The 22,720-nt window shown below is 61.6% G+C and overlaps 3 protein-coding genes across 7 annotated transcripts; 1 reads left to right on the top strand and 2 right to left on the bottom strand.

Moving 5' to 3' along the window:
- The first annotated feature begins 5,929 nt into the window (after positions 1-5,929).
- On the top strand, positions 5,930-13,638 carry TNFAIP8L1 (TNF alpha induced protein 8 like 1). Of its 3 annotated transcripts, none has more exons than XM_042024374.1 (2): positions 5,930-6,469; positions 12,227-13,638. In XM_042024374.1, the coding sequence occupies exon 2, from the start codon at positions 12,229-12,231 to the stop codon at positions 12,787-12,789; it is 561 nt and encodes a 186-aa protein (XP_041880308.1). In that variant the 5' UTR covers positions 5,930-6,469; positions 12,227-12,228; the 3' UTR covers positions 12,790-13,638. The 3 variants fall into 3 exon arrangements, with proteins under 3 accessions (XP_041880308.1, XP_041880307.1, XP_041880309.1); XM_042024373.1 differs by lacking the exon at positions 5,930-6,469 and adding an exon at positions 7,618-8,341; XM_042024375.1 differs by lacking the exon at positions 5,930-6,469 and adding an exon at positions 9,520-9,800.
- Positions 13,639-14,874: 1,236 nt separating this feature from the next.
- MYDGF (myeloid derived growth factor) lies at positions 14,875-18,394 on the bottom strand. The gene is made up of 6 exons (XM_042024369.1): positions 18,200-18,394; positions 17,320-17,370; positions 17,003-17,064; positions 16,616-16,697; positions 15,997-16,069; positions 14,875-15,689 (listed from the first exon to the last, which is right to left on the bottom strand). The coding sequence occupies exons 1-6, from the start codon at positions 18,377-18,379 to the stop codon at positions 15,610-15,612; spliced, it is 528 nt and encodes a 175-aa protein (XP_041880303.1). The 5' UTR covers positions 18,380-18,394; the 3' UTR covers positions 14,875-15,609.
- Positions 18,395-18,854: 460 nt separating this feature from the next.
- Positions 18,855-22,702, bottom strand: LOC121662796 (procathepsin L-like). 3 transcript variants are annotated; one of them, XM_042024371.1, is made up of 8 exons: positions 22,050-22,702; positions 20,742-20,921; positions 20,485-20,607; positions 20,144-20,293; positions 19,716-19,940; positions 19,468-19,636; positions 19,179-19,293; positions 18,855-19,082 (listed from the first exon to the last, which is right to left on the bottom strand). In XM_042024371.1, the coding sequence occupies exons 2-8, from the start codon at positions 20,856-20,858 to the stop codon at positions 18,983-18,985; spliced, it is 999 nt and encodes a 332-aa protein (XP_041880305.1). In that variant the 5' UTR covers positions 20,859-20,921; positions 22,050-22,702; the 3' UTR covers positions 18,855-18,982. The 3 variants fall into 3 exon arrangements, with proteins under 3 accessions (XP_041880305.1, XP_041880304.1, XP_041880306.1); XM_042024370.1 differs by having other exon boundaries at positions 20,742-20,867; XM_042024372.1 differs by lacking the exon at positions 22,050-22,702 and having other exon boundaries at positions 20,742-21,986.
- Between the last annotated feature and the right edge of the window lie 18 nt (positions 22,703-22,720).

The raw sequence follows: 22,720 nt of genomic DNA, 5'->3' as shown, positions 1-22,720 counted from the left end.
CCCCCCACGGCACAGAGGTGACCCCCCAGCACCCAGCTGCTGCCATCAGCTGCCCCGGGGACACGGCAAAGGGGCTTTTGTCCCCTGGGAGCAGCGGGCAGGTGCTGGAGGTGCGGGCAGGAAGGGCAGCAGGCCCAGGGATTACAGCGGGAAGAAGCGGAGCAGTGTGAGCCCGGCAAATGTTTTAATTCCCTTTAATTCCCCGGCTGCACCGTGGCCCTGGACCCGTCCCCGGGGTCATCAACCCTCCCCATGCGCACAAGGCTCTTCCCAACCTCCCTCTTGGAGCTGTTTTGGAGGAAGGCGAGCAAAGGAGCCCAAAATGTTGGAAAAGAACATCTTGAAGCCCTTCTGCCATCTGTTGTGCTTTCAGCGCAATTAAGCAGGAGGCAGCCGTGCCAGGCAGCAGGAGCATCCCTGCCTGCAGCAGCCGTCCCCCTGCCAGGCCTGGGAATCCACCCCGTGGGGCTGCGGGTGGGTTTTCGGGTGCCCAGGGCAGCTGGTTGGCAGCTGGGAGCGGGCACAGATGTCCGGGCTCTGGTTGCTTGGCAGGTGCCTGGAAGGCGGCTCTGCTTTCCCGGCTCTCTCGGCTTTCCCGGCTCGCCAGGGCGGGTGCCAGCTCAGCTGTCCCTCCCCGGGGCCCGGTGGGATACTCTGGGCCATGAGGGCTCATTGCGGGCTGCAGACGTGGGGCGGGAGGGGGACAGTGACACACTGGCAGGTGGCTGTGGCACCCCAAAACCTCCCCTCCCGCCAGACCTGGGGACGCTTGGCCAGGGGATCTGGGTGTCTGGTGTCACCACACACCCGGCGAGGCCGCAAAGCGCTGCCACAGACGGGGCTCAGAGCTGGGCTGGGACCTGCCCATCTCAGCAGCCCCGATCCCTCCTGCCATCCGCACACCCCGAGGCAGCGCTCCGCGGTGGGATTCGCCTCCGGATCCGCGCTTGTCAAGCTCCGGGCTTGTCACCGCTTCCCTGAGCTGCCGCCGGCGTTAACTTTGCCGGCAACATTGGTTTATCCCCTTGATCTTGACAGGAACTGGGAAGCAAGGGAAGCATCCCCAGGGAACCGCCGTCACGCGCGCCGAGCTTTAATTAGGGCTGGGAAATCGCCGCCGACAGCCGCGCGGGGAAGCGAACCCGGCACGGATTAGGGCCGAAATTAAATGGTCTGCACCGAAACGGGGAGCAAAATGCCCCGAGCCCAGCTCCCGGTGGTGCCTCGGCAGTGGGGTGGGGATGTGGGGAGCAGCCCCGCACCCCCCTGCCCGCGGGGATCTCGGCAGATGGCTGAGACAGGCAGGGAAATGCGGGATGGAGCCGGCGGCGGCAGCAGCTGCGGCGAGAACAGCTCTGGAGTCGGCTCAGATGGGGATGAAGGAGCTGCTCCCCAGCCCCCTCCGCCTGTCCCCAATCCACAGGGCCCGCTGGAACCCCCAGACTGCTGGGGACAGTGGGGACAAGGTCACACGTGCGGCCGAACGTGCTCTCCCGGGGGTACCCTCCCGCGGTCAGGGACAGGGACGCGCCGTGCAGGGCTGGTCCCCAGCACCCTGCACCCTCCGCGGCACGACCACCACGGCAACGGCTGGGGACACGCGTGGCACCACTAGTGACATGCATGTCAACTCCCGCTTGGCCCAGATGGCACGGAGGCACGTCGCAGATGGGTACCCACCCACCAGCCGCCGGTCCTGCTGTGCCAGGGCGATTCCTGTGGTGCCACCCGCCAGTTTTGGGGTGAAATCTTGCAGGATTTGGGTCACCGGTGTGCACAGTGGGTGAAGCCACCACCCGAGCCCCAGGAGGGATGGCATCCATCCCTTTCCAGCGGCAGCAGGATGCCCTGGGCCGGCGTGGGTGTCCTGGCACAGCAGGTGCCGGCAGGGTGACACTGTCACGATACCCGGCTGTGTCAGCGCAAACCACCAGCTCCCAGCCCGGCCGAGGACTAACCAGCCAGCTCTGCTGCTAATTAATAATCCACTTGATTAAGAACTGCCAGTCAATATGTCACCAGCACAAGGACAGGCTCAGTGGCCACGAGCCGGGGCAATCGCTCCATGGGGCCACCGTCCTCCTCTTTCTCCTGCTCATCTTCCTCCCCATCCAGCAGCCCCAGCTCAGCCTGCTCGGGCCCCTCTCTCTGCCCCCCTATTAATTGCCACCTGATGATGTCATGGATCATCCCGATGACGTCATCAGCATCCTGTCTGTCTCCTCCCCCATCCATGCTGCCATCGCCCAACAGGCTGGGGGTTCCTTTGTCCCACAAGGTGACACAAGGACCCCCTCTGATGATGTCATTTGTCGCTCAGGCTCCTGGTGATGTCACAAGCTCCCACACTCACCCCAGGTTCCCACTCAACAGCTGGACGGAATTCGGCCATGAGGGATCCTGCAGCCTTGGGGTGCAGCAGGACATCCCCAAAATGTGGGGGAAAGCCAGAGCCATCCCCGGTGTTAAGAGCATCGTCCCCTTTGTCCCCAGCAGGTGACATCAGGGACATCACATCGAGCTGGGCTGGGAACAGCAGGCTTGTGGGGGCTCCCCTTCCCTCCATCCTGAACCTCTCCATCGCTGAGCAGAGCACGGGGGGCAGGCGGGGGACACGGTGTCCCCCAGGGCGGTTTTGTCAGACGGAGAGAGAGCAGGAAGCCATAACAGCATCCCCGCTTTCCCTGCGAGGAAACAGGAGCAATTAGCTAATTGCAGTCGTGGGGGCCTGCCCCGGCCCCCCCGTGGGGCCGAGTGGGCTCCGTGTGTCGCAGCCGCAGCACTTTGTGCTTAACCTACATTCGCTTTTGTCCGGCCGGCGCAGCCGGAGCGCGCCCGGGGCTCTGTGCTGGGCTCGGCTCAGATGCCGGGGTCCCTCTCTCTGTAGCCCCCAGCCCCAAATTAAGCAGCCAGGTCTCAGATGAGCCTGGGTAAGTGAGTCGCACTCAGGCAGCGACATGGTGACGAGGAGTCGGGCCACACAACAGTGTCCCCAAGCCAGGGATGGAGGTTTGTGTCCTCCCAGGGAGGGTAATCACAGAAACGTCTTCCCCAGGGTGCGTCTCTCCCCCGCAGCATCTTCCTCCACCCTTTCCCGGGAGAACGGGAGCGCTCGCAGCCTCTCGAGGAGCGGCAGTGCCTGACAGCTTCAATCGAGCTTTAATTAACTAACGAGGCTCGGCATTCCCCGCTCTGTGAACAAACACACGGAGGCAGAAGGGGCCCGCTCCAGCTGTGGCACCAGGCCAGATGTGTAGCAGGGAGGGTGGGAGTGTCAGGGGACTGCTCTGCTCAGGAATGTGGGGCTGGGGACCCGGGAGACCCCTTTGTCTTGAGGGAGGAGCAGGAGCACAGTTGGTTGGGGCCTGTCCCCATGGCTCAAGAACAGTCCCATGGTGTCCCCAGCTACCTTTGGGTACTGCCAGCACCCCGAATTGACACCTCCATCGTGCCTTTCCTTCCATCCAACGCCAGCTAAAAATCCTGGAGCATCACTGGGATAACTGGTCAGGAGAGCGTGCCCTGCTTGCGGTTCCCCTCCGGAGCTGGTGCCTGCCAGGATGGATTTTTTTTTTACTGGGATGGATTTTTCCGCCTCGGCTGCCAGCGGGGTGGCTCGGCACCGGGGAAGGGGCCGAGGGAGCGCAGCCGGCGCCGGTGACGCGGCAAGAAGGGGCCATTGTGGCCAGGCACAGCTGTGCGGCGCGGGAAGGGAGCAGTGGGAATGCAAAATGCTGGAGAGGGAAGGGCTTGCGGGATCCACCACCCCGCCACGGGGGTTTCCCCACCCCGCACGGGCCCCGGTGACAATAGTGGCTTTATGGGGAGTGACACCATCCCCTGTCCCAGGAGCTGCCGGGGGCTGGCATGTGCCATGGGGACAGGTGGGTGTTGGGGACACCCTGTCCCCGTCCTGTCCCCTGCACACCCACCCACAGGCTCAGCCAAACGAGGTGTTGGGCCCTCTTGGAGCCGGGATGTGCCAGCAGCAACCTGCTCTCGAGGCTGATGGAACCGGGCCCTGAAGTGCCCTGCCAGAGTGGCACTGGGGACTGAGGGGAGGACAGAGAGCGGCTCCGTGCCCTTCCCAGCGCCCCTCCGCGACCCGGCGGGCAGCGGATCCCGTTCCTCTCGCTGAGCTCCCCTGAATTATTCAGGCGCTGCCTCCCTGGCGATGCTCCCCCCTGCCTGCAGCGGAGCCCCCCGCACCCGGCCGGATGGGAGCAGCCGGGACTGGTGTTGCTGGAGCTGTGGTGGGTATCCGGGTGGGATGTGCCGCGAGAGAGGGAGCGGGATGAGCCGTGCAGCCTCCCCGAGGACGGGCGATGCTCAGCGGGCGGGAGAGGAGCCGCTGCAAAGCCCCATTTCATTTCCCTGAAAGGAGAGGAGGGACGGGGGGGAGAGGCCGCTCGGAGCTGGACCAGATCCTGCTGCTTCTCTTTTTTATTCCCTGTTTCCATGCGGCGCCAGCTCCCATCCCTGCTGCTCCGCAGTGGCTGCTCCATCCACCCGGCAGCGCCCTTCAGGCAGGGACAGGGATTTGTGGGGTCTCCCCCCTGTGTGATCCCAGCCAAGCACCCCCCAGCCGCTGCTTCGGGGTTGGAGTGAGGTGCAGAGCTCTGCGAGACATGGGGACATCTCTGAGGTTCTTCCGGAGACGGGAATTGGGTGATCTGGGTTTTGGGCACACGGGAACGCACTGGGGGGGGCAGGGTGCCCCCCACATGCCCACCCCATCCCATCACCCTCCGACGAACCTCCAGAAACAGCCTGAGAGAGGTGAAAAAGCTGCAGGGATGTCCCAGCGATGGGGATGTGGGATGGGACAGTGACGGGGGTGCAGAACAGGGCAGGAATGGGGACAGGGGATGGGGAAGTGACTCCGACACAGGACAGCAGTGGGGACATGGGGCAGGGCAGCGGTGGGGATGCAGAACAGGGCAGTGATGGGACACAGGACCGGCCTCCTGGTGGCCTCCGGGACCGGACGAGCCCAGAGGGTGATTTATGCCGGGCAGGTTGACGCCACAACTGTTCGGAAGAGCGGCAACAGCTGCTCCGGCTGTTCTGGCACGACGTGGGACCAGAGCAAATCCTCGGGAATAGTGGGAGTGGGGGCGATGCCCCTGCGGTGTCGGGGACTGTCGTGGGGTGGGGACAGCAGGGCCGGGGGTGCTGGCGGGGCTCTGGGGTTTTTTTCCCAGCCGCTGCATGAGACCAAGACTCAAGTCAAGGCTCCCGTTAATCCGGACTTTAATCCGCTCTAAATCCCACCTTTAATCTGTTTAATGCCACCTTTGGGAATTAGGATCCGGTGCCGTGGCACCTACCCCCTGGAGGAGGAGGAAGAGGAGGGATGTTCCAAGATTCCCGATGCTGGGGAGCTCGGAATCTCTGTGGGATGTCGGGGGGTCCCCAGCACCAGGATGAACCGACAGCCACGACCGCCGGCCCTAAACACTCCCCCACACGCTGCTCTCGGCCGGCAGCACGGCAGCGCCCCTTCCCCTCTTCCCACGGGTGTCACATCCCCTCGTGGGGCACCTGTGTGCAGAGGAGGGGGGGCTGTGCGAGACCCCGCCGTGCTGCCCGCGCTCAGCCCGGCCCAGCAGCGCCCTCCTGAGCTCCCGCCCGTCAGCGCCGCGAATCCGCCCGGCGCCCCGCGCCGCTTCCACGCGTGCTGCTCTCACCCACCGTGTCCCCGTCACCCACCCGTGTCCCCGTCACCCCCGAGCAGCTGCGGGGCCCCGTGCCCGCCCCACGCGCGCTACCGGGACCGGCCCACGCCCGCGGGACCCGCGGGGACGCGCCCGCCCCGGCCCCGCCCCCGCCGCCTTCGCGCGCTCCCATTGGCTGCTTCGTAGCAAGCCGCGCGTCGCCATTGGCTGGCCCCGCCCTCCGGCCCCGCCCCCGGGGCCGCCCCCGCCGCTCCCGGCCCCGCGCGGGACTTGGCAGCGGCCGCGGGCGGGAGGCCCCGACCCGCCGGGAACCGGCACCGGGAACCGGCACCGAGAGCCGGGAACCGGCACCGGGAACCGGACACCGGCACCGGGAACCGGACACCGAGAGCCGGGAACCCGCACCGGGAACCGGACACCGGCACCGGGAACCGGACACAGGGAGCCGGGCACCGGGAACCGGCACCGGACACCTGGAACCGGGCACTGGAAACCGGGCACTGGGAACCGGCACCGGGAACCGGACACCGGGAACCGGGAACCGAACACCGGGACTGGCACTGGGCATAGAAGACCGAACGTCGGACATCGTCACCGGGCACCGGCATCGGGGACCGGGCACCGGTAGCGGCTGCGGGGGCCCGCCGGGCGGGGAGAGGCGCTGGGGAAAGCGGGACCCTCCGCCCGGCCCCGCCCCGTCCAGCCCCGTCCCGCCCCGTCCCGTCCCGCCGGGGACACCGGAGCAGCCCCGGTCCCGGTCCCGGCGCCGCGCTCCCCGAGGTAGGCTGCAGGTAAGGGCCGGCTCCCCCGGTACCTCCCAGTTCCTCCCGGTTTTCCCGGTTCCTCCCATCTTCCCCGGTCCGTGGGGACGGGGGCGCTCGGTACCGGCCCGTTTCGTGCTTCCACTGCGGGGCGAAGCCTCTCGTCTCCCATCCCGGGAATCATCCGCGTGTGTCCCCCCTCCCCGGTGTCACCGGGCACCGACGGCCCCACCCAGCCTCCGGCCCTCGGGGAGCCGCGAGGGGCGGGAGCTGCGGGGTGGGCAGAGCCCGGAGCTGCTCCCGGCAGCCCCAGGATGTGCCTCAGCTTTCCCAGGTGGATAAAACACGGGGAAAGGGCGATTTCCCCCCAACTTCAAGGGAAACCCGAGGGGGCTGGAAACAGCGCTGGGTCCGGTGGGTGCTGGATAACGGGAGCTGGGAGGAGGCGCCGGAGCCATCCCCGTGGGGCTGTCACGGACCCACGTGCCGGGGCAGGGCCGGGTGCCCCATGGCAGCACTTGGCTTCGGGCATCGCCCGTCCCTCCTCCCACCCCCGTGCTCCAGAGGATGAAATTCCTCGATTCCTGGAAAGACTAATCCCTTCGGAGGGGCCAGATCCCACCCGGGGCAGGAGCTGGGTGTAAAACTTCCCAGTTCTGACTAATCTTCCCCTGGAGCAGGGAAGGATTTGGGCCATTTGAGGCCATTCTTTGCTGACCCCAAGCCCAGTATCGGATCCGAATTGTCCCGTGGAGTTTTCCTCCCTTCCTGAGCGACTTTGTCCTCCTGATCCCGGGGCAGGAAGCATGTGGTGCGCCCTGGCCCCCGGCGCAGGCCGGACAGACGGACGGATGGTGGCTTGGCCTCAGTTTCCCCCCTCCCAGCCTCTGTTTTCTACTTCCCCATAAGTCTCCGTCTGCTCCAAGCAAAGGAGAAAGGAAGTTGCTGCCAGAGAGAGCAGCTTGGTGGCAGCTGGAGAAAGAAAAGGAGGAAATGGAAGGCGAGACAGATGCTCCAAAATAACCCCCCCTTCCTCCTCCTCCTCCTCTTCCTCTCCATAAAATAATCCCCCTTCCTCCTCCTCTTCCTCCTTCTCTCCATAAAACAACCCCTCACCCTCTCCTCTTCCTCCTCCTTCTCTCCTTAAAATAACCTCCATTCCTCCTCCTCCTCCTCTCCAATTTGGCAGCTGCCTCCCCCGTGGGGCGCAGTAATCCCAGGGGGAATTCCTTGATACCACGCCAGGTCCTCAAATCAGCCCCCCAGGATGACCCCCTGCCCTGTGCCAGAGCACCCCTCCATGTGGATCCCAGGATCCCATTCCCACGGGAAGCACTGGCGGGATTCCCCACCCACGCCCAGGGTTGGCATCGCTGGAGCCCCCTCGGATGGGCCGCTCAGCTCCTTGCACAGACACGTTGGAGCTGCCAGGGTGGATCAGCATTCCCAGGCAAAACCAAAAACCATCTCCTTCCCGTGGGTGCATTTGTAGCCCCAGCGAGGGCACCCGCGGGAAGGAGATTTTGGGATGGAGGAGCTCAGATCCTGGTGCCAGAGGCGGTGAGGACAGTGATGGGGACACGCCAAGCGCGTGGCACCGCCGCTGCCATGAGCGCCGGGAGCGCGCGGGGCGAGGTTGAACCCCCCGGCTGCGCCGCTGCCCCGCGGCATTCCCGGTCCCTGCTCCAGCCGTGGCGGCCGTGGATTCATCCCGGCCTTGCCAAGAAATGAGCTTTTCCTCGGGCGAGGTGTTTACTCAGTGGCTTCCTCCCCGGCCTCACCCCGCTCGGCACACACGCGCCCGAGCCCGGCGTCTCCGGCTGCTCTTTGCACCCATGGCAACGTGCGAGGGCCAGCACGCGTCCTGCCTCCCGCTCCTCTTCCTCGGCTCTCCCGGCGCTGGTAACGTGTGGGCTTGGGAGCTGCGGGGGTCACGGATGGTGGGGGACAGGCGGTGACGCTGGTGGGGCTCTCCGGTTACTGCCCGGCGCTCCGGCCCAGCTCCTGTAATCCAGGAGGGTTTAATTAATTAATAGGGGTTGGAGCATGGGGGAAAGCGATGCCGGGGGATGGAGGGCAGAGCAGTGGGATCCCATCCACCCAAGGATTCGGGGGCACGGGGTATGCTGAGGTGCAGAGCAGGGGTGTTTTCCAGAGCAGTGGGAGGGAACAGCATGTGGGACGGAGGGGAAAACCAGGGAGATCGCCACTCTTCAATGTTTATCCTGTTGGGAAATGATGCTGGAGGAAACTTGTAGCAAGACAATCCAAGTTACTGTGATCGTGGTGGGAAGGTGGAGGAGGGAGAGGAGGAGGAAGAGGAGACAGAGGTGCCTCTGCTCTGAGCTGGAGCTTTGTGGAGCCTCCCCCTCCTCGCTGCTCCATGAATTATTTACGTACTTTTCCTTTCCTGCATGAAATATTCACCCGCTGCCAAGGGAACTGGGGGGGCTGGGGGGACCAAGCCCACGGAGCTGCTGGTGGGAACCAGGTGAAAGGGACAGGCAGGGAGAGTGATCTTTGGGGCAGGTGGAAATGATAATTGAGATGATGTCACTGCTGCATTTGGCCCCTCTTGTGGTGCCACCGGCACCAGGTGACCACAGGGTGACAGGGTCTCCTGTTCCCCCCTCAGACAGGAGCTTTCAGTGATGCTTGTGCCCTCAGTGGTGTGGGGGAGGTTTTTTGGGGATCCCGAGGAAATCAGGTCACAGCTGGGTGTTGGGTGAGGTGCTAGCCCAGCGGGGTGAATGCCAAACCAGAGATGGGCACGGCACGTGTCGGTTCCCAGGGGACCACATCCATCCTGTGGCAGGGACACCCTCTGTGTCCTCACCCAGGACACCCCACCCCTCACACCACTGCTCAGGGCTGCAAGACTGCCCCGAAACCTCCAAATTGGGTGGAAACCCTCCAACAAAGGGCTGTACCTGTCCCCAAAGCCACCGTTGGGACCGCAGCCCCGCCGTGCTCTTCCGGAGCAGGGAGGAACTTGGTGACAGCAACACTCAGCTGCTCCACTTCGGAAGAAGAAGAAGCTGTTTTTTAGGGCGTTTTCATTAAAAAGAAGAAGGGGGTGGGGGGGAGCCCAAGCCCTGAGCCGGGCTGGAAACTTCAGCGACAGGAAGGAAGCGCAGTGGGTTATTTCGAGCTCCAGTTGGCTGGTGGGGCAAGGCTCGACTCTTCCGCGCACCGATAGCAGCCCCTCGTGAACAATGGGGTCGTGGGGCCCTTCCCAGCAGGAAAGCGGCTCATTCCGGTGAAATGTCCTGTTGGTGCTGAGTCAGCAGGTCCTGGTGAGCCGAGTGTGGTGCGGAGGGTGCCGGGGGAACCATCCCGGTGCAGCCGGAGCCAGCGGGAGGTGAGCCTGGGTTTCCTTGGGGTTTGCAGGGAGTGACCTGTAAAACCATCCCTGGGCACTGGAGAGAGAGCTGGTTGCATTTTTGGGATCCCTATACCTGCCTATACCACTTATGGGGTCCCTAGACCCCCCTATAATGGCTTAGTGCCTCAGTTTCCCCCCTGGACCGATGCTCTTCATCCCGGAGCAGGGGAGGGCTGTGAGCAGCCGGGTGTTATTCGGTGTGGGGAGCAGAGGGTTGAGCCATGATTCCAGCTGGCATTTGGGAGCTGTGGGCAGCTCGCAGGACTTGGCACTTCCTATTTTTCATGTGGTCTGAAGGTGGAGTTTGCACTTGCTGGTCACCCAAGGGAGAGCTCGGGTGTGGGAATTCCTATTTATCCAGGCACCGTTCCCAGGGCACCCCACAACCGCGAGGGCGGGGACTTCCAAGCTGTCAACACCACGGCAAAGCCCTGCTCCTTCCGGACAGGATGCCTGGCACGGGCAAAGCGAGTCCCCTCACAGCCAAGGCACAGGAGACGGAGCTGCCTCTGCCCATCCTGCCCATCCCTCCCTCCGGGCTCCGCTCCGGCAGCAGCTCATGGATGCAGCCATCGGCATTCCACGAGCCCGACCCGCCCGGCTGTCACCAGGCTCTGCGTTGTCATTTTTGTCTTATTAAGTGTGAGAGCCTCAGCTCGAGGCTCAGGCTGGCAAAAATCAATGTTTTCCCATTGAAGGAAATGCTTCCAAACCTCCGTGTTTTTCCAAAGGGCTGTAAATAACGCTGCAGGCGGCGGCTCCCACAGCACCGGGGACGGCAGCTCCGTTACTGCTCCGAATTCACGTCCACACGGAGCCTTGGCTGCCCTCGGGTTTGGGAGCTGGTGGCTGGGAGACGCCCAGGGAGCCGGGGCTCAGCACCATCGACCTGGCACGACTGGCTGGGTGAGATGGAGCCTTGGCCACACCAGGGGGTCCATGAGGAGCTGGGATTTGCTCCTGAGAGCCTGGTGTGTGCTCCAGAGTGGCAGGAGCAGGACTGGAGGTCCCTGGAGGGGTCTGGGACTGGCAGCTTGGCTGGGGGGAGTGACAGAGCTGCATGTGATGGGGACAGACTCGGTTCTGTGATAGAATCCCAGAGTTGTGGAATGGTTTGGGTTGGAAAAAGACCAAAAGCTCATCTCATCCCACCCCTGCCATGGGCAGGGATACCTTCCACTATCCCAGGGTGCTCCTGGGACACTTCCAGGGATGGGGCAGCCACAGCTTCTCTGGGCACCCTGTGCCAGGGCCTCACCTCCCTCTCAGGGAAGGATTCCTTCCTAACATCCAATCTAAACCTGCTCCCTATCCATGAGCAATTTATCCCCATCCATCCTCACAGCGGCAGCATCCTTTAGCTGAAATATCTCCTCTCCGTTCCCTGGGATGTATTTATAGGCTGATCCCATCCCCTCCCGCTCTGCCGGGCTGTCCATGCCATGTGCAGGCTCTTGCATAAGCAGCTCCCAGCTCTGCCCATCCATCCCCGCTGTTTTCCCGCTGTTCTCCCCTCCCTGTGATTTGTAGCTCTGCGGTTTCCCAGGCCAAGATGCATCTCCAGGGTCGGCGGCATTTTAATCGTTCACAGCAGATTTTAAAGCCGTGCTCTGCCCGAGGTGATGGATTTGGTCCCGCTGGGATGTGGGAGTCGGGCTGTAGTTGAGGTTCCTGTCTGGGTGAATTATTCACCTCCGTGCGGTGCTGGCTCCAGAGGAGGTTGAGGCGGCAGCAGAACAAGTCCGAGCTCGTGTGGGTGTTCCAGGGTGAGCAGTGCCAGGGAAAAGGGCTCCCACGCCGATTGCTGGGTGCTGCAAACCGGCTGTGCCGCTCTGGCCGCGGCCAGCACCGGGGTGGATGCGGCACATGGCATCGGGGGGTGACTCAGCTGCCACCTGCGCTGTCCCCAGCTCACCCTGCAGGAAATGAGTCAGGTTTTAAGGAAGGAAAAATGTTAAGATGATGGGGCAAGAGTCCTTCCTGCACCAGGAGCAGGGAGGTGTCGGTCGCAGGAGGGAGACCGGGATGGAGGGTCACGGGTGGTGCTCAGGTAGGGGCACCTCGCTCACTGTGACCTCTCCACAGAGTCTGGGAAAAGGAAGGTGGGAACACCCTGTGACTCATCCCACCATCCACACCTGGGGGGTGAGCTCAGCTCTCACCTGCCCTGGCACCCAGGAGCTCCCTCGGTCTCGCCATTGGCTGGAGATGCTCTTTCTCCTGCCAAAAGGCTGCGTGGGGAGGTGAGGAATCACAGAATCATGGAATGGGTTGGGTGGGAAGGGACCTTAGAGCTCATCCAGCTCCACCCCCTGCCATGGACAGGGACACTCCAGTAGCCCAGGTGAGATGGGGACAGATGCAGAGCAGGGGCTGATCTGTGTGTGCCTCTTCCCCTGCAGAGATGGACACCTTCAGCACCAAGAACTTGGCCCTGCAGGCCCAGAAGAAGCTCCTGAGCAAAATGGCCACCAAGACCATCGCCAACGTCTTCATCGATGACACCAGCAGCGAGATCCTGGACGAGCTGTACCGGGCCACCAAGGAGTACACCCACAACCGCAAAGAGGCCCAGAAGATCATCAAAAACCTCATCAAGATCGTGATGAAGCTGGGGGTTCTCTACCGCAATGGGCAGTTCAGCCCCGAGGAGCTGCTGGTCATGGAGCGCTTCCGCAAGAAGGTTCACACCTTGGCCATGACGGCCGTCAGCTTCCACCAGATAGACTTCACCTTTGACCGCAGGGTCATGTCCAGCGTCCTCACCGAGTGCCGGGACCTGCTGCACCAGGCTGTCAACGGGCACCTGACGGCCAAGTCCCACTCGCGCATCAACCACGTCTTCAACCACTTTGCGGACTACGAGTTCCTGTCGGCTCTGTACGGCCCGGCCGAGCCCTACCGCACCCACCTCAAGAGGATCTGCGAAGGGGTCAACAAGATGCTGGAGGAGGACAACATCTGAGGCTGGCCCAGGCGGGCTCTTGGCAGCCAGACTCTGCCTCCCGCGAGGCCGAAGATGCGGTGTCTGCTTTGACCTTCACCGGGCTCGTCCCCTCCTCCCCTCTGCAGTGCTCACATGTGTTCTCCTCGTTTCTACAAAAGACTGAACCTCTTGACTTTGTCTCCCCCTTGCCCAGGGTCTGCAAAGCCCTCCCTGCGCTGGGTTGGGCCCTCTCCAGGGGATCCTGGGATTTTGGGCCCCTGCTGTACAGTTTGATTTCCTTTGCCCACCAAGTGCCTTTAGCTGAGAGTCCAAGGATTTGGACTCTTTGCCTTGAACTCGGTTGTAACCCTCTGGGGGGAAACCAAACCAAAGACTTGTGCTGTGAAGCACCTCCGAGGTGTCTCTGAGGAGGTGGGACGTTGTTGGGGTGAACAGTTCTGAGACCCCGTAGCTGGAGGGTTGTGGAACTCCGGTTTTCTTCCAGCAGCTCCACAGCATGGTGGGAGCAAATCATGGTCCAGACTTGTGCTGCCCGGGCAGGAAGGTGCTTCTGTGTGTACTTTAGTGTCCTCAAAGACAAGTCCTTGTGACCAGGAGGGTCCCTCCTCACCTGGGTGAGGGCAGGGAGGGAGCTGGGGGGAGCTGCTCCTTCCCTGGACCCCGGGAACCACCCAACACCCAACTCCCCACGGGCCTCCAGCAGCGGTGCCACCTGGCAGCTCCAGCGCTGTCCTCGGTGGTTATCCAAAGCTGCCCCTGGGATTTCATCCCTTTTCCATGCCCTTGACTGAGTGATGGTTGTTCATTTTTAGCAAACTCTGTAGCCCTGATGAGTTATTTAAATAAACTCACCCTTGTGGCCTGGGAGCTCCGTGCAGTTGTTCCAGCGGTGGTGACAGTGACAAAATGAGCCCTGGGACAGCTGGGTTTGTCCCCAGCTGGTGATGGCTCTCTGTGCCCTGGCAGTGCTGCTGGTTGTGCTGTCCCTGCTCAATGGCCCAGCAGCTCCTGGCTTTGCAGGGACAAGGGGAAATGGCTTCCCACTGCCAGAGGGCAGGGGTAGATGGGTTATTGGGAAGGAATTGTTCCCTGTGAGGGTGGGGAGGCCCTGGCAGAGGTTGCCCCATCTCTGGAAGCGTCCAAGGCCAGGCTGGAGGGGGCTTGGAGCAATCTGGGATAGTTGAAGGTGTCCCTGCCATGGCAGGGTGGGACTGGATGAGCTTTAAGGTCTCTCCAAAGCCCAACCATTCCATGATTTTGCGAGATCCCGCTCCCAACAGACACCCACGTGTGCTCCTCTGCACCCCCGCATCCCCTCCCTGCTCAGCAGGAGCCCAAAAGCAGAGCCCTGGCAGCAGGAAGCAGGGGGTGACTCCAGAGTCACAGGGGACAGCCTGGAACAGCGTCTGCTCTCGGAGCGGGGATGCTCCGGCCGCTCCCAGCACGCTGAGCTGGGCTCTGAGCACTGAAAATTTGCCCTTTTAGCATCCCAGACACCACAGTTGCAGCTGGCCTTATCTCCGTGACCTTCTTGTGCCTCCTGTTCCATGGATGTCTCCAGGCACGGGCGGCTCCCGCTCGCTGCTCCCTTTCCACTGCTGGCACTGATAACTCTGAGCCTTAGAAGATTAAATAAAAGACACAAAGGCCCTATCTCTGTCGTTTCACAGGCCTGGCTCCAGCTGTCACAGAGATTTGTGTGACACAGCTTGGGGTGGGGGCGAAGCCCATTCACAGGGGGCTGTGGAGAACACGGCCAGGAGCCCAGGAGGTGCTGGTCCCTCAGGAGGGCAGGGGCCAGTGGCCTTTGAGAACAACTCCTGTCTCCCCTGGGCTGGTGTGTCCCTGTCAGGAGCGTGCTGGAGAGGAGCCAGAGCTGGGAATCCCAGGCAGGTGTGGTGGGATGGGGCCGAAGGATGCCCAGCCAGAAATGCTTCACTATTCCCAAAATCTGTGTCTGTGTCAGCTGCAAGAACCCCCCTAAACCCTCTGCAGGCCCCAAATTCCTGTGGGACACCTCAACTCGTCCTGGCCAAGCAGCAACAAAGGTCCATCCAGCTGGAGAGGGGAGGAGGGACAGAGCAGAGCAACTTCAGGCCAGAGCACGATGCTTTATTTCTTTATTTGTGCTGTATTTACACAGGAAAGGAATTGCATATTCCCTGTTATTACTCTGGATAAGAAAAAAATCACTTTTCTGTAGGTATAAAATAGTCCCGTGGTTGTGCTGAGACGTGGAAGTGTTGCTTGGATTGATTCCTGGTTGTGTCAGAGTAAGCTGCTCTGCCTTCCCCCCATCCAAGCTATCCCAGCCCAGCTCTGGATCCACTCCAGCCACACACTCGCCACGGAATCAGAGCTTTGGCCAACTCCCTCCCTTCCTCCCCCTAAATTAATTATTTCCTCCTGTCACGCTGCTGGAGAGAGAAATCCCATCTCCCCTCCAGAGACTACAGAGTTAACAACTTCCCTTTAGCAAGCCCTGCTTAAATCCAGCCACTTATCTCCCTGCCTTGCTCTTCCCGGCGAAGCAGATAAGGAGCCCCTTTCCTCGGGAGCTTTTTGTGCTCGGCAGCTCTGCCAAGCAGGAAGGGGCACAGGAGGATCGGGAGCCTCCCGGGAGCTTTCCAGCTGCAAAGCACGGTGTTACTCTGACACAAGACACAACAAATCTGTCCTCACGCCTCCACGCCCCACTCGTGTCGGTCCCCAGCACATTTCAGTATGGAAAACATAAAAGGTTCGGCCAACCAAAAGAAAAACCCCGCGGGTAACCAGGAAATCCCTTCACTGCCACGCTGGTCCGGCCAAGCCCCCTGCCCGGGGCCGGCCTCGGGGTCACAGCTCGTCACGGGGGGTTTTTGCCACAATCATGAGTTTGGACAGCTCGAAACGGAACTTGCCTTCCCTGTGAGACACTGGGGAGAAGAGAGAAAAGCCCAGGATCAGCAGATGGGAAAGCAGGAACAAAACAGCCCCGCTGGGCCCTTTCCAGGGTGCCAGGCATTGCTCTTCCTGCTCCTGCACACGCCAGGCTGGGGGAGAAACCCCTCCTTCCCCCTTGGAATTTAACTGGGATGGGACCCACAAAATCTGGCTGCCAGTGGTGGACTGAGAGCACTGTACCCCTGGCTCCATGGCGCTGGCACCAGTATTTGAGCCTAAACTGGCCACTGGCCTGTGTCCCACACCAGCCCCTCTCTCGCAGCTCTCTCCAGCACAGACCTGTTGTTTCAGTGATTTCAAATTCTTCCTGTTTCAAGGGGATGTCGCTCTGGGCACCCACAGCAGCCTGAGACTGAAACAGGAAGGAAGGAGGTGTAAGAGGCTGAGGCAAGCCAAGGAGTCACAGCACTTCAACCAACCAAACAACAGTGAGAACGCACGGGTCTGTGATTTATGTGCAGTGAAAGAATTAAGTGCACAAAGGAAAAGTGAAGGAAAATCTCCATCTGTTTTTCCATTTCCTATTAAACTGTGGACTCGTGTGAGTGAAAGCCTCACCCCTGGAAACTGGGAAATGGAAGAATGAGCCAGACAAAAACACCAGCCGAGGTTTGGTTTGCTTTGTCACCTGCAATTTGTTCAGGCAATCCAAGACTCCTTCTGTGCCCTGATGCCTTTGGAGCCCCCTCCCAGCAAATCCCTGGGACTGAGAGGGCAGGAACACAGCAGAGCAGGCTGCCCACCTGCAGCCCCTCTCCTGCCTGCCACCAGTCTCTAATTAGGGACATGATGGAGCACATTTTATGGCACAGATGTCTAATAAATGTTTTCCATATCTAATTCATGTTTTATAGCAGCCTCCCACACTCCTGCTTCCCCGGGATCAGCTGGGACTTACATAAGCCATGGCATACTCTATCTTGGCTCCTTTCACTTCAGCTTTAAACTGGGTAAAGAAGAGATAAGACTTCCCTTGGGGCCTGAAAGAAGAAAGCAGAGCCTTTGTCAGCAGCACAGAGGGTGGAGGTGCAGAGGAGTGAAGGATTCCTGGCTCCCTCCCTCCCTCCCCCCACAGGCACCTCTGGATCTCCTGTAGCTTTTGTGCAGCGCGGGGAAGAGGGGAGCACAGAATTGATAAACCAAAAGCTGCACGAAAAGCCCCCAGAGCCACAGCATCCCTGGGAGAGGGAAATCCTCCCTGCAGAGATGCAAGTCCACCTGGGAAGCAGGGTCCTTATGCCTGCCCCACATCCACCCAGCCGTGGTGGTTTTGCTCAGGACACACCTCCAGATGGAGCAGGAGAAGAGCCCGCTGTCCTCGCTGACTCCAACGTTCATCTGCCATTGCTGCACAGGGGAGATCCAGAGTCAGCGTGGGGAAAACCCTCCGAGGCCAATCCCTCCCCTCCAGCTGCAGCAGGAGCTCCAAAATAACCCAACACAACCACCCAGCACTCGCCGGCGGCCCCTTCTGCTCCCTCCTCGCCACAGTTACAATTGTGCTCTTCCACAAAACAGTCACCAGTCTCGTTTCCTTTTAGGCTACAAAAAAGGAGCCGATTCCAACAGGACCAGGACGTGCCCGGGGCTAGCCCAGCTCACCTCGTTTGTGCCGCCCTGGGCCGAGTAGGTGAAGGTGCAGCCGTAGTCCCCCTGCCAGGAGAGAGGAACAGGAGCAGCCTCGCTTCAGCACGAGCTGTTCTTCCATAGAATCGAGGAATTGTTGAGGTTGGAAAAGCCCTCCAAGACCATCAAGTCCAACTGTTCCCCAGCACTGCCAAGGCCACCACTGCCCCATGTCCCCAAGTGCCACATCCACACGGCTTTAACTCTCCAGGGATGGGGATTCCGCCCCTGCCCTGGGCAGCTGTGCCAGTGCCTGACCTCCCTTTCCATCACGAATTTTCCCCAATACCCAGCCTAAACCTCCCCTGGCACCACCTGAGGCCATTTCCTCCTGCCCAAAGTGCTGGGGTGAGGGACCCCCAGCCCCTTCCCCACTGGGGCCCTTCCCGTTCTGAGCCGCCTTCCCATGAGGACCCTTCTTTCTTTAAGACCCCCCTGCCCTCGGCATACCTCATCCCTTCGGAACCCCCCCTTCTCCTGGGGTCCCGTTATCCATGTCACGTCTCCATTCCTGGGGCTCTCCTCTCTACAGACACCGTCCCACCTTGGGGATCTACTTGCCCTGGGGACCCCCTTCTGCTGGACAACCCCACTTGGGGACTCCTTCCCCTCGAGGACCCCCTTCTCAGTGGAGGCTCCGTCCCTCCCTGAGTCCCCCCCTTCTCTCCGGGTCCCCCCGCCTTTGCAGCCCCCTTTGGGGACCCCTCTGTCCCCGGGGGTCCCCCACCCGGGCGCCCCGCCCTCCCTCGCGCCCAGCCAATCCCCGCAGCAGGATGTATGAGTGACGTGTCGCGCAGCCAATCAGCGAGGGGCGCGTACCCTCTCCGCACCCGCTCCCTCCCTCCCGGCCGCTCACCAGGCTCCGGGAGAAGGAGTGAACCTCCCCGCCGGGCCGCACGTCAAACTCGGCCGTGCTCGGGGCCGCGCCCGGCGCCGTGCCCGGTTCCGCGGCCGCTCGGGCCGCCAGGCACAGCAGGGCTGCGGGCACCAGCGCGGCCCACGCGCGCCGGGCGCTCCTCCCGCTGGGCGCCGCCATCTTGAAGAGGAAGCGCGGGCTATGGCGGCCGGGAGGGGTCAGCGCGGCGGCGGCGGCACGGCGGCCATGTTGGGTGTGGGCAGGAGCCCGGGCGGGCCAAACCCGCGGGAAGCGCGGAGGGACCGGAGGACACGGGGACATCAAGGGACAGCAGGGACGAGGGACTGAGGGACAGAGGGACAAGGGAGCCTCGGGGACAAGAGGCCCTGTGGTCAGGGGACAAAGGGACCACGAGGATAAGGTGCCATTGGGACAGGCGACCATGAGGACAAGGGGCTGCGGGGACCTCGGGGACAAAGGAGAGCGGGATGGCCGAGCCGGGAGGGAAGGCCTGGAGAATGCTGAGCACGGCGAGAGGGAGCATCCAGGCTGGATGGGGTTGGAGCAGCCTGAAAAGTGTCCGGGAACAAGATGGGCTTTAAGGTCCCATCCGACCCAGCCCCTTCCGCGATGCCACGGTTCTATGACAAGGACCTGGCTGCACCAGCCAATTAACATGGCACTTTTAATTGCTTCTTGCTGCACAGGAACAAAAGCCCGTTTCCAGAAGGAAGCAGCTGTGGATTTGCAGGCGGGGTGGGAGGGAGGGAGAGCTGTCCTGGCTCAGGGCAGCGGGTAGCTGGCATCGCTGGCCACCCCGCACTGGTTTCTGGTGTCCTTCAGCAGGAACATGTAGCCCTTCGCGCCCCAGCACTCCGACCAGCTGCAGGCAGAGACAGGAGCAGCACCTCCATGAGCACATCCATGAGGATGGGGACCAGGGGGGCAGCAGGTTCGGGGGAACCCCCTCAGCCCTCACCTGTTCTTTAGGATCCAGTAGCTCACTTTGTACTTGCCCACTGAGGCCGTGTCGTAGCCCACGAGCAGCATGGCGTGGTTCACGTTCTGCTGGCCAAATGGGCAAGTGAAGATGCCTGGGGGGAGCAGAGCTAGGGTGAGCTGGGGGCTGGCCCTGGCCCCATTTCCAGGTGGTGCTACCGATTGCCTGCGGCTGGGTGCCCTGGGCAAGGGGCTCAACAAGGGCTCAGCAGCCCAGGCCTGCAGCGAGGTGGCCCTGCCTCAGCTTACCCACCAAAAGGAGACAGTACCTGAGCTGTAGAATTGGAAATTCCGGCTACTGGCGTCCACTGCCACTGACACAGGGCCATTGATTGCCACTGCGTGCTTCAGGGCCACCTCGTTGCCCTGGGGCACCATCCCGAAGCCGGAGCAGATGGCGGCCTTGTCGCGGGGGTTGTATCGGCAGCTGGAGTTGTCCTGGGAGAGGGAAAGTGTCACCAGGGCTGGGACACCAGCAGTGCTGTGGCACATCCCGGGGTCACCTGCTGTCCCTTACAGTGCCCTGGTAGGGGTAGGAACGCTCCGAGTTGAGGCCGCCGTTGTTCCGCACGTACTGGAAGGCCGACTTCATGTGGCCGCCTCTGCAGCCCTTGTTGCCCAGCTTCTGGGTGCAGTCGATGAGGTTCTGCTCGCTCAGCGCCACCAACTTGCCCGTCCGCCTGAACATGAGCCCCTCCAGGGCCCCCGTGGCACTGAACGCCCAGCAGGACCCGCAGTCGCCCTGGGGGAGGTGGGGGCAGCAGGGGGTCACGGCCTCGCCCCCAGGCCCACCAGAGGGATGCTCTGAGCCTCTGGTGCTGCTCTCAGCTACAGAATCAGCAGCCAGGACTCTGGGAGCAGCTCAGAGCTGCAGCTGCTGCTGCTGCTGCTGAGTTCTGCTGCCCAGATCCCCCAGCCCTGGCTGGGCTCCCACCCCGTGCCCACCTGGGATTTCACGAGTGTCACGTAGCCCTTGGCCCTCCAGTCCACCTTTGCTGGGGCCTTCAGGGCTGCCGGGGCTCGGAATAGTGGTGCTGGCTCCTCCCTCTTTGCCGGGATGTAGCCACTCATGAGCTCATTAAACTCCTGGTTCGTCTGCAGGTCACCAAGGGAAAACTCGTGTGATGCCAAGGGTACCCCCAACCTCCAGGAAGCAGCCCAGCCCCAGGAGTGGGCTGGGAGCTGGCACTCCCTGGATCAAGCCCTGTGAGCATCAAGATGTCCCTGATCCCCTGGATCAAGCTCTGGGTGCTCTGAGGGTCCCCAGGGAAGGTGGCAGCAGGTACCAGGTCCCCAAAGTGGTTCATGGCCAGGCGGTAGCTGTGCTTCCCCTGCGACTCCTCCTGGTTGTGCTGCTGGATGTGGCGCAGGTTCTGCTCCCAGATCTCCCTGCGGGTGGCCTCGGCCTCCTGCCAGAGGATCAGAAGGATCAGGAATGGCCCCCTGGATCAAGGGGGGACAGGGTGGGGTGGGCGCACATGGACAAGACCCCCTGGAGCAGGACCCAGCACGTGTTGGGAGGGCTGTGGGGAGCAGGACCTACCCCTGGATATTCCTTGGCATAGAGACTCTTCCACCCTTCCCAGGCCTCCTCCAGGGCAGGATCCGGCGCCGCGGCGCAGCCCAGCAGGGCCAGCAGCAGCCCCAGGGTCAGGGCCATGGCACCCGGCTGGGGACAGCGAGAGCAGGGTCAGGGGGCTCTGGGCTGAGGCCGGGCCAGGGGCTGGGAGCAGGAAAAATCTGGATTTGAGGAGAGGGGGAGGCACAGAAATCTGCACCAGCTCCGAGAGGGGCTGGAGGGGGAACCAGGGAGAGGAGGTTTCTCAGCAGAGGCCATGCCTGAAGCCTTCCCTCTCTCCCCACACGGAGCTGGGATGCCTGTGATTTCACCAAACTCCCTCCGTGAGGATTCTCCAAGATCAATTTACATCCTTTCTTTTGGCCAGCACAGACACACAGAGCCCAGCCCAGCCCTGTGCCTTCCTCGGACACCCCACTCCTCCTTTGGGGACCCTGGGATTTCTGAGCTGCTCCAGTTATTCTGGGGGTGCAGAGATCAAATGCCTGAGACCCCCAAGCACCCAGAGTTTCCACTGACGTGGCTTTCCCAGACCCAGAGCTGTCACTGCACCTTTATCCCACCCACTTTGGGAATGGAGATGCCGGGAAGTTTTCCATTCGAGCATCTTTCAGGGCAAGGAGTGACTTTTCTGAGCTAATTTTGTAGCTGGAGGAGTGGTTTTGTTTCAAAAATAAGCCCTCAAGAACATCTGTTCTCCCTCCACCCCATCCACCTAAAAATAAAGCCCCACAGGGTGGGTTTTTGGGAGAGAAATGCCTCCCAAGCCACACTCAAGTCCCAAATTCTTGAGGAAGAGTCGTTTTTGCCTGGTTTGCCCAGCACCTGCTGCTTCCTCTGTCATTGCCACTCACTCAGGAAATTAGCTCAGCTTCATCCTCCAGCTGCAAATCCTCCACCCAGAGACGCCCTGCTCCCCATTCCCATCACCTTTCCCGCGGGACAGTGGGGTGGGGGCCTCCCACATCATTTGTATTTCAATCCCCTACAGAGCCTGTTCCATATGGAACAGCTCCGGCCCGCGGGAGGCGATTTCCCAGCTAATTCCTCTCGGGATTCTCAATCCCCAAAAGAAGACAACCAACCCCTTTTTAGGGTGCCAAACAATCCTGCAGCAAGCTGGGGGATCAGAGGAGCCAACGGATTTGCAAACTCTTCTAGAAAAGAGCGTTTTAAGACATTTTAAGAAACACTCGGCTTTTTGGGGACAGGAAAAAGCAGTTTAAATTAAGCCTGAAAAGAAACAAATCCTGCAAAAATAAAGCTTCTTACCATCCAGCAGCACCCACCCAGCTGTGAGGGCAGCAGGGACAGAGGCAGCAGCTTTGCTGGCTGCAGGGTGCTCTTATAGACCCATCTCAGAGAGGTGCAACTTCCTCCACCCTGGTCCCTCCTTCCACACCTCCGACCTCAAAACTCGCACCCGAGGTGCTTTGTAGCAGCTAAACCACAACTGCAATAATTGGAAATTATTTGGGCACAGGGACAAGAAGGGGGGGGGGGAAATCTGCTCCCAGCTGTCCCCAGGAACCCAAACGCTCCAGCTGGAAGAAGCTTTGCATTTGGAACAAGCCTCCAGCAGCACCTTCGGGGCACGAACAGCGCGTTCATTAACACCGGCTCCCACGGAGGAAGGCAAAGCAAGGCCAGGCTTGGGAAGCTTTGAGCTGGGAGGGCGAGCAGCGGCAGGCCCAGCTCTGCAAAAGCAGCTCTGTGTGTCCCAGAGCGGGAGCAGAGCAGCTGCACCCCCGAATCCCATCGGAGGGAGGGAGGTGCCCACCCCAGGCTGGTGCTGACTCGCTCAAGGTCACGCCAAGCCAAGAACACAGTCCAGGATTCCCAACCTTCAACTGCTTGGATCATGCTTCCCCCGAGGAACATCAGGGATTTAATATTCTCTCCACTGCTCGGCACAGAAAGAACAGAGCACTTGGCTTTCAGCA

This window comes from Corvus kubaryi, unplaced genomic scaffold, assembly GCF_017639235.1.
Source record: "Corvus kubaryi isolate FWS band 111438036 unplaced genomic scaffold, C.kubaryi_AGA036_p1.0 37262, whole genome shotgun sequence".
Lineage (NCBI taxonomy): Eukaryota > Metazoa > Chordata > Aves > Passeriformes > Corvidae > Corvus > Corvus kubaryi.
The sequence above is the reverse complement of the archived record's forward strand: the minus strand, read 5'-3'. Positions and strand labels throughout refer to the sequence as shown.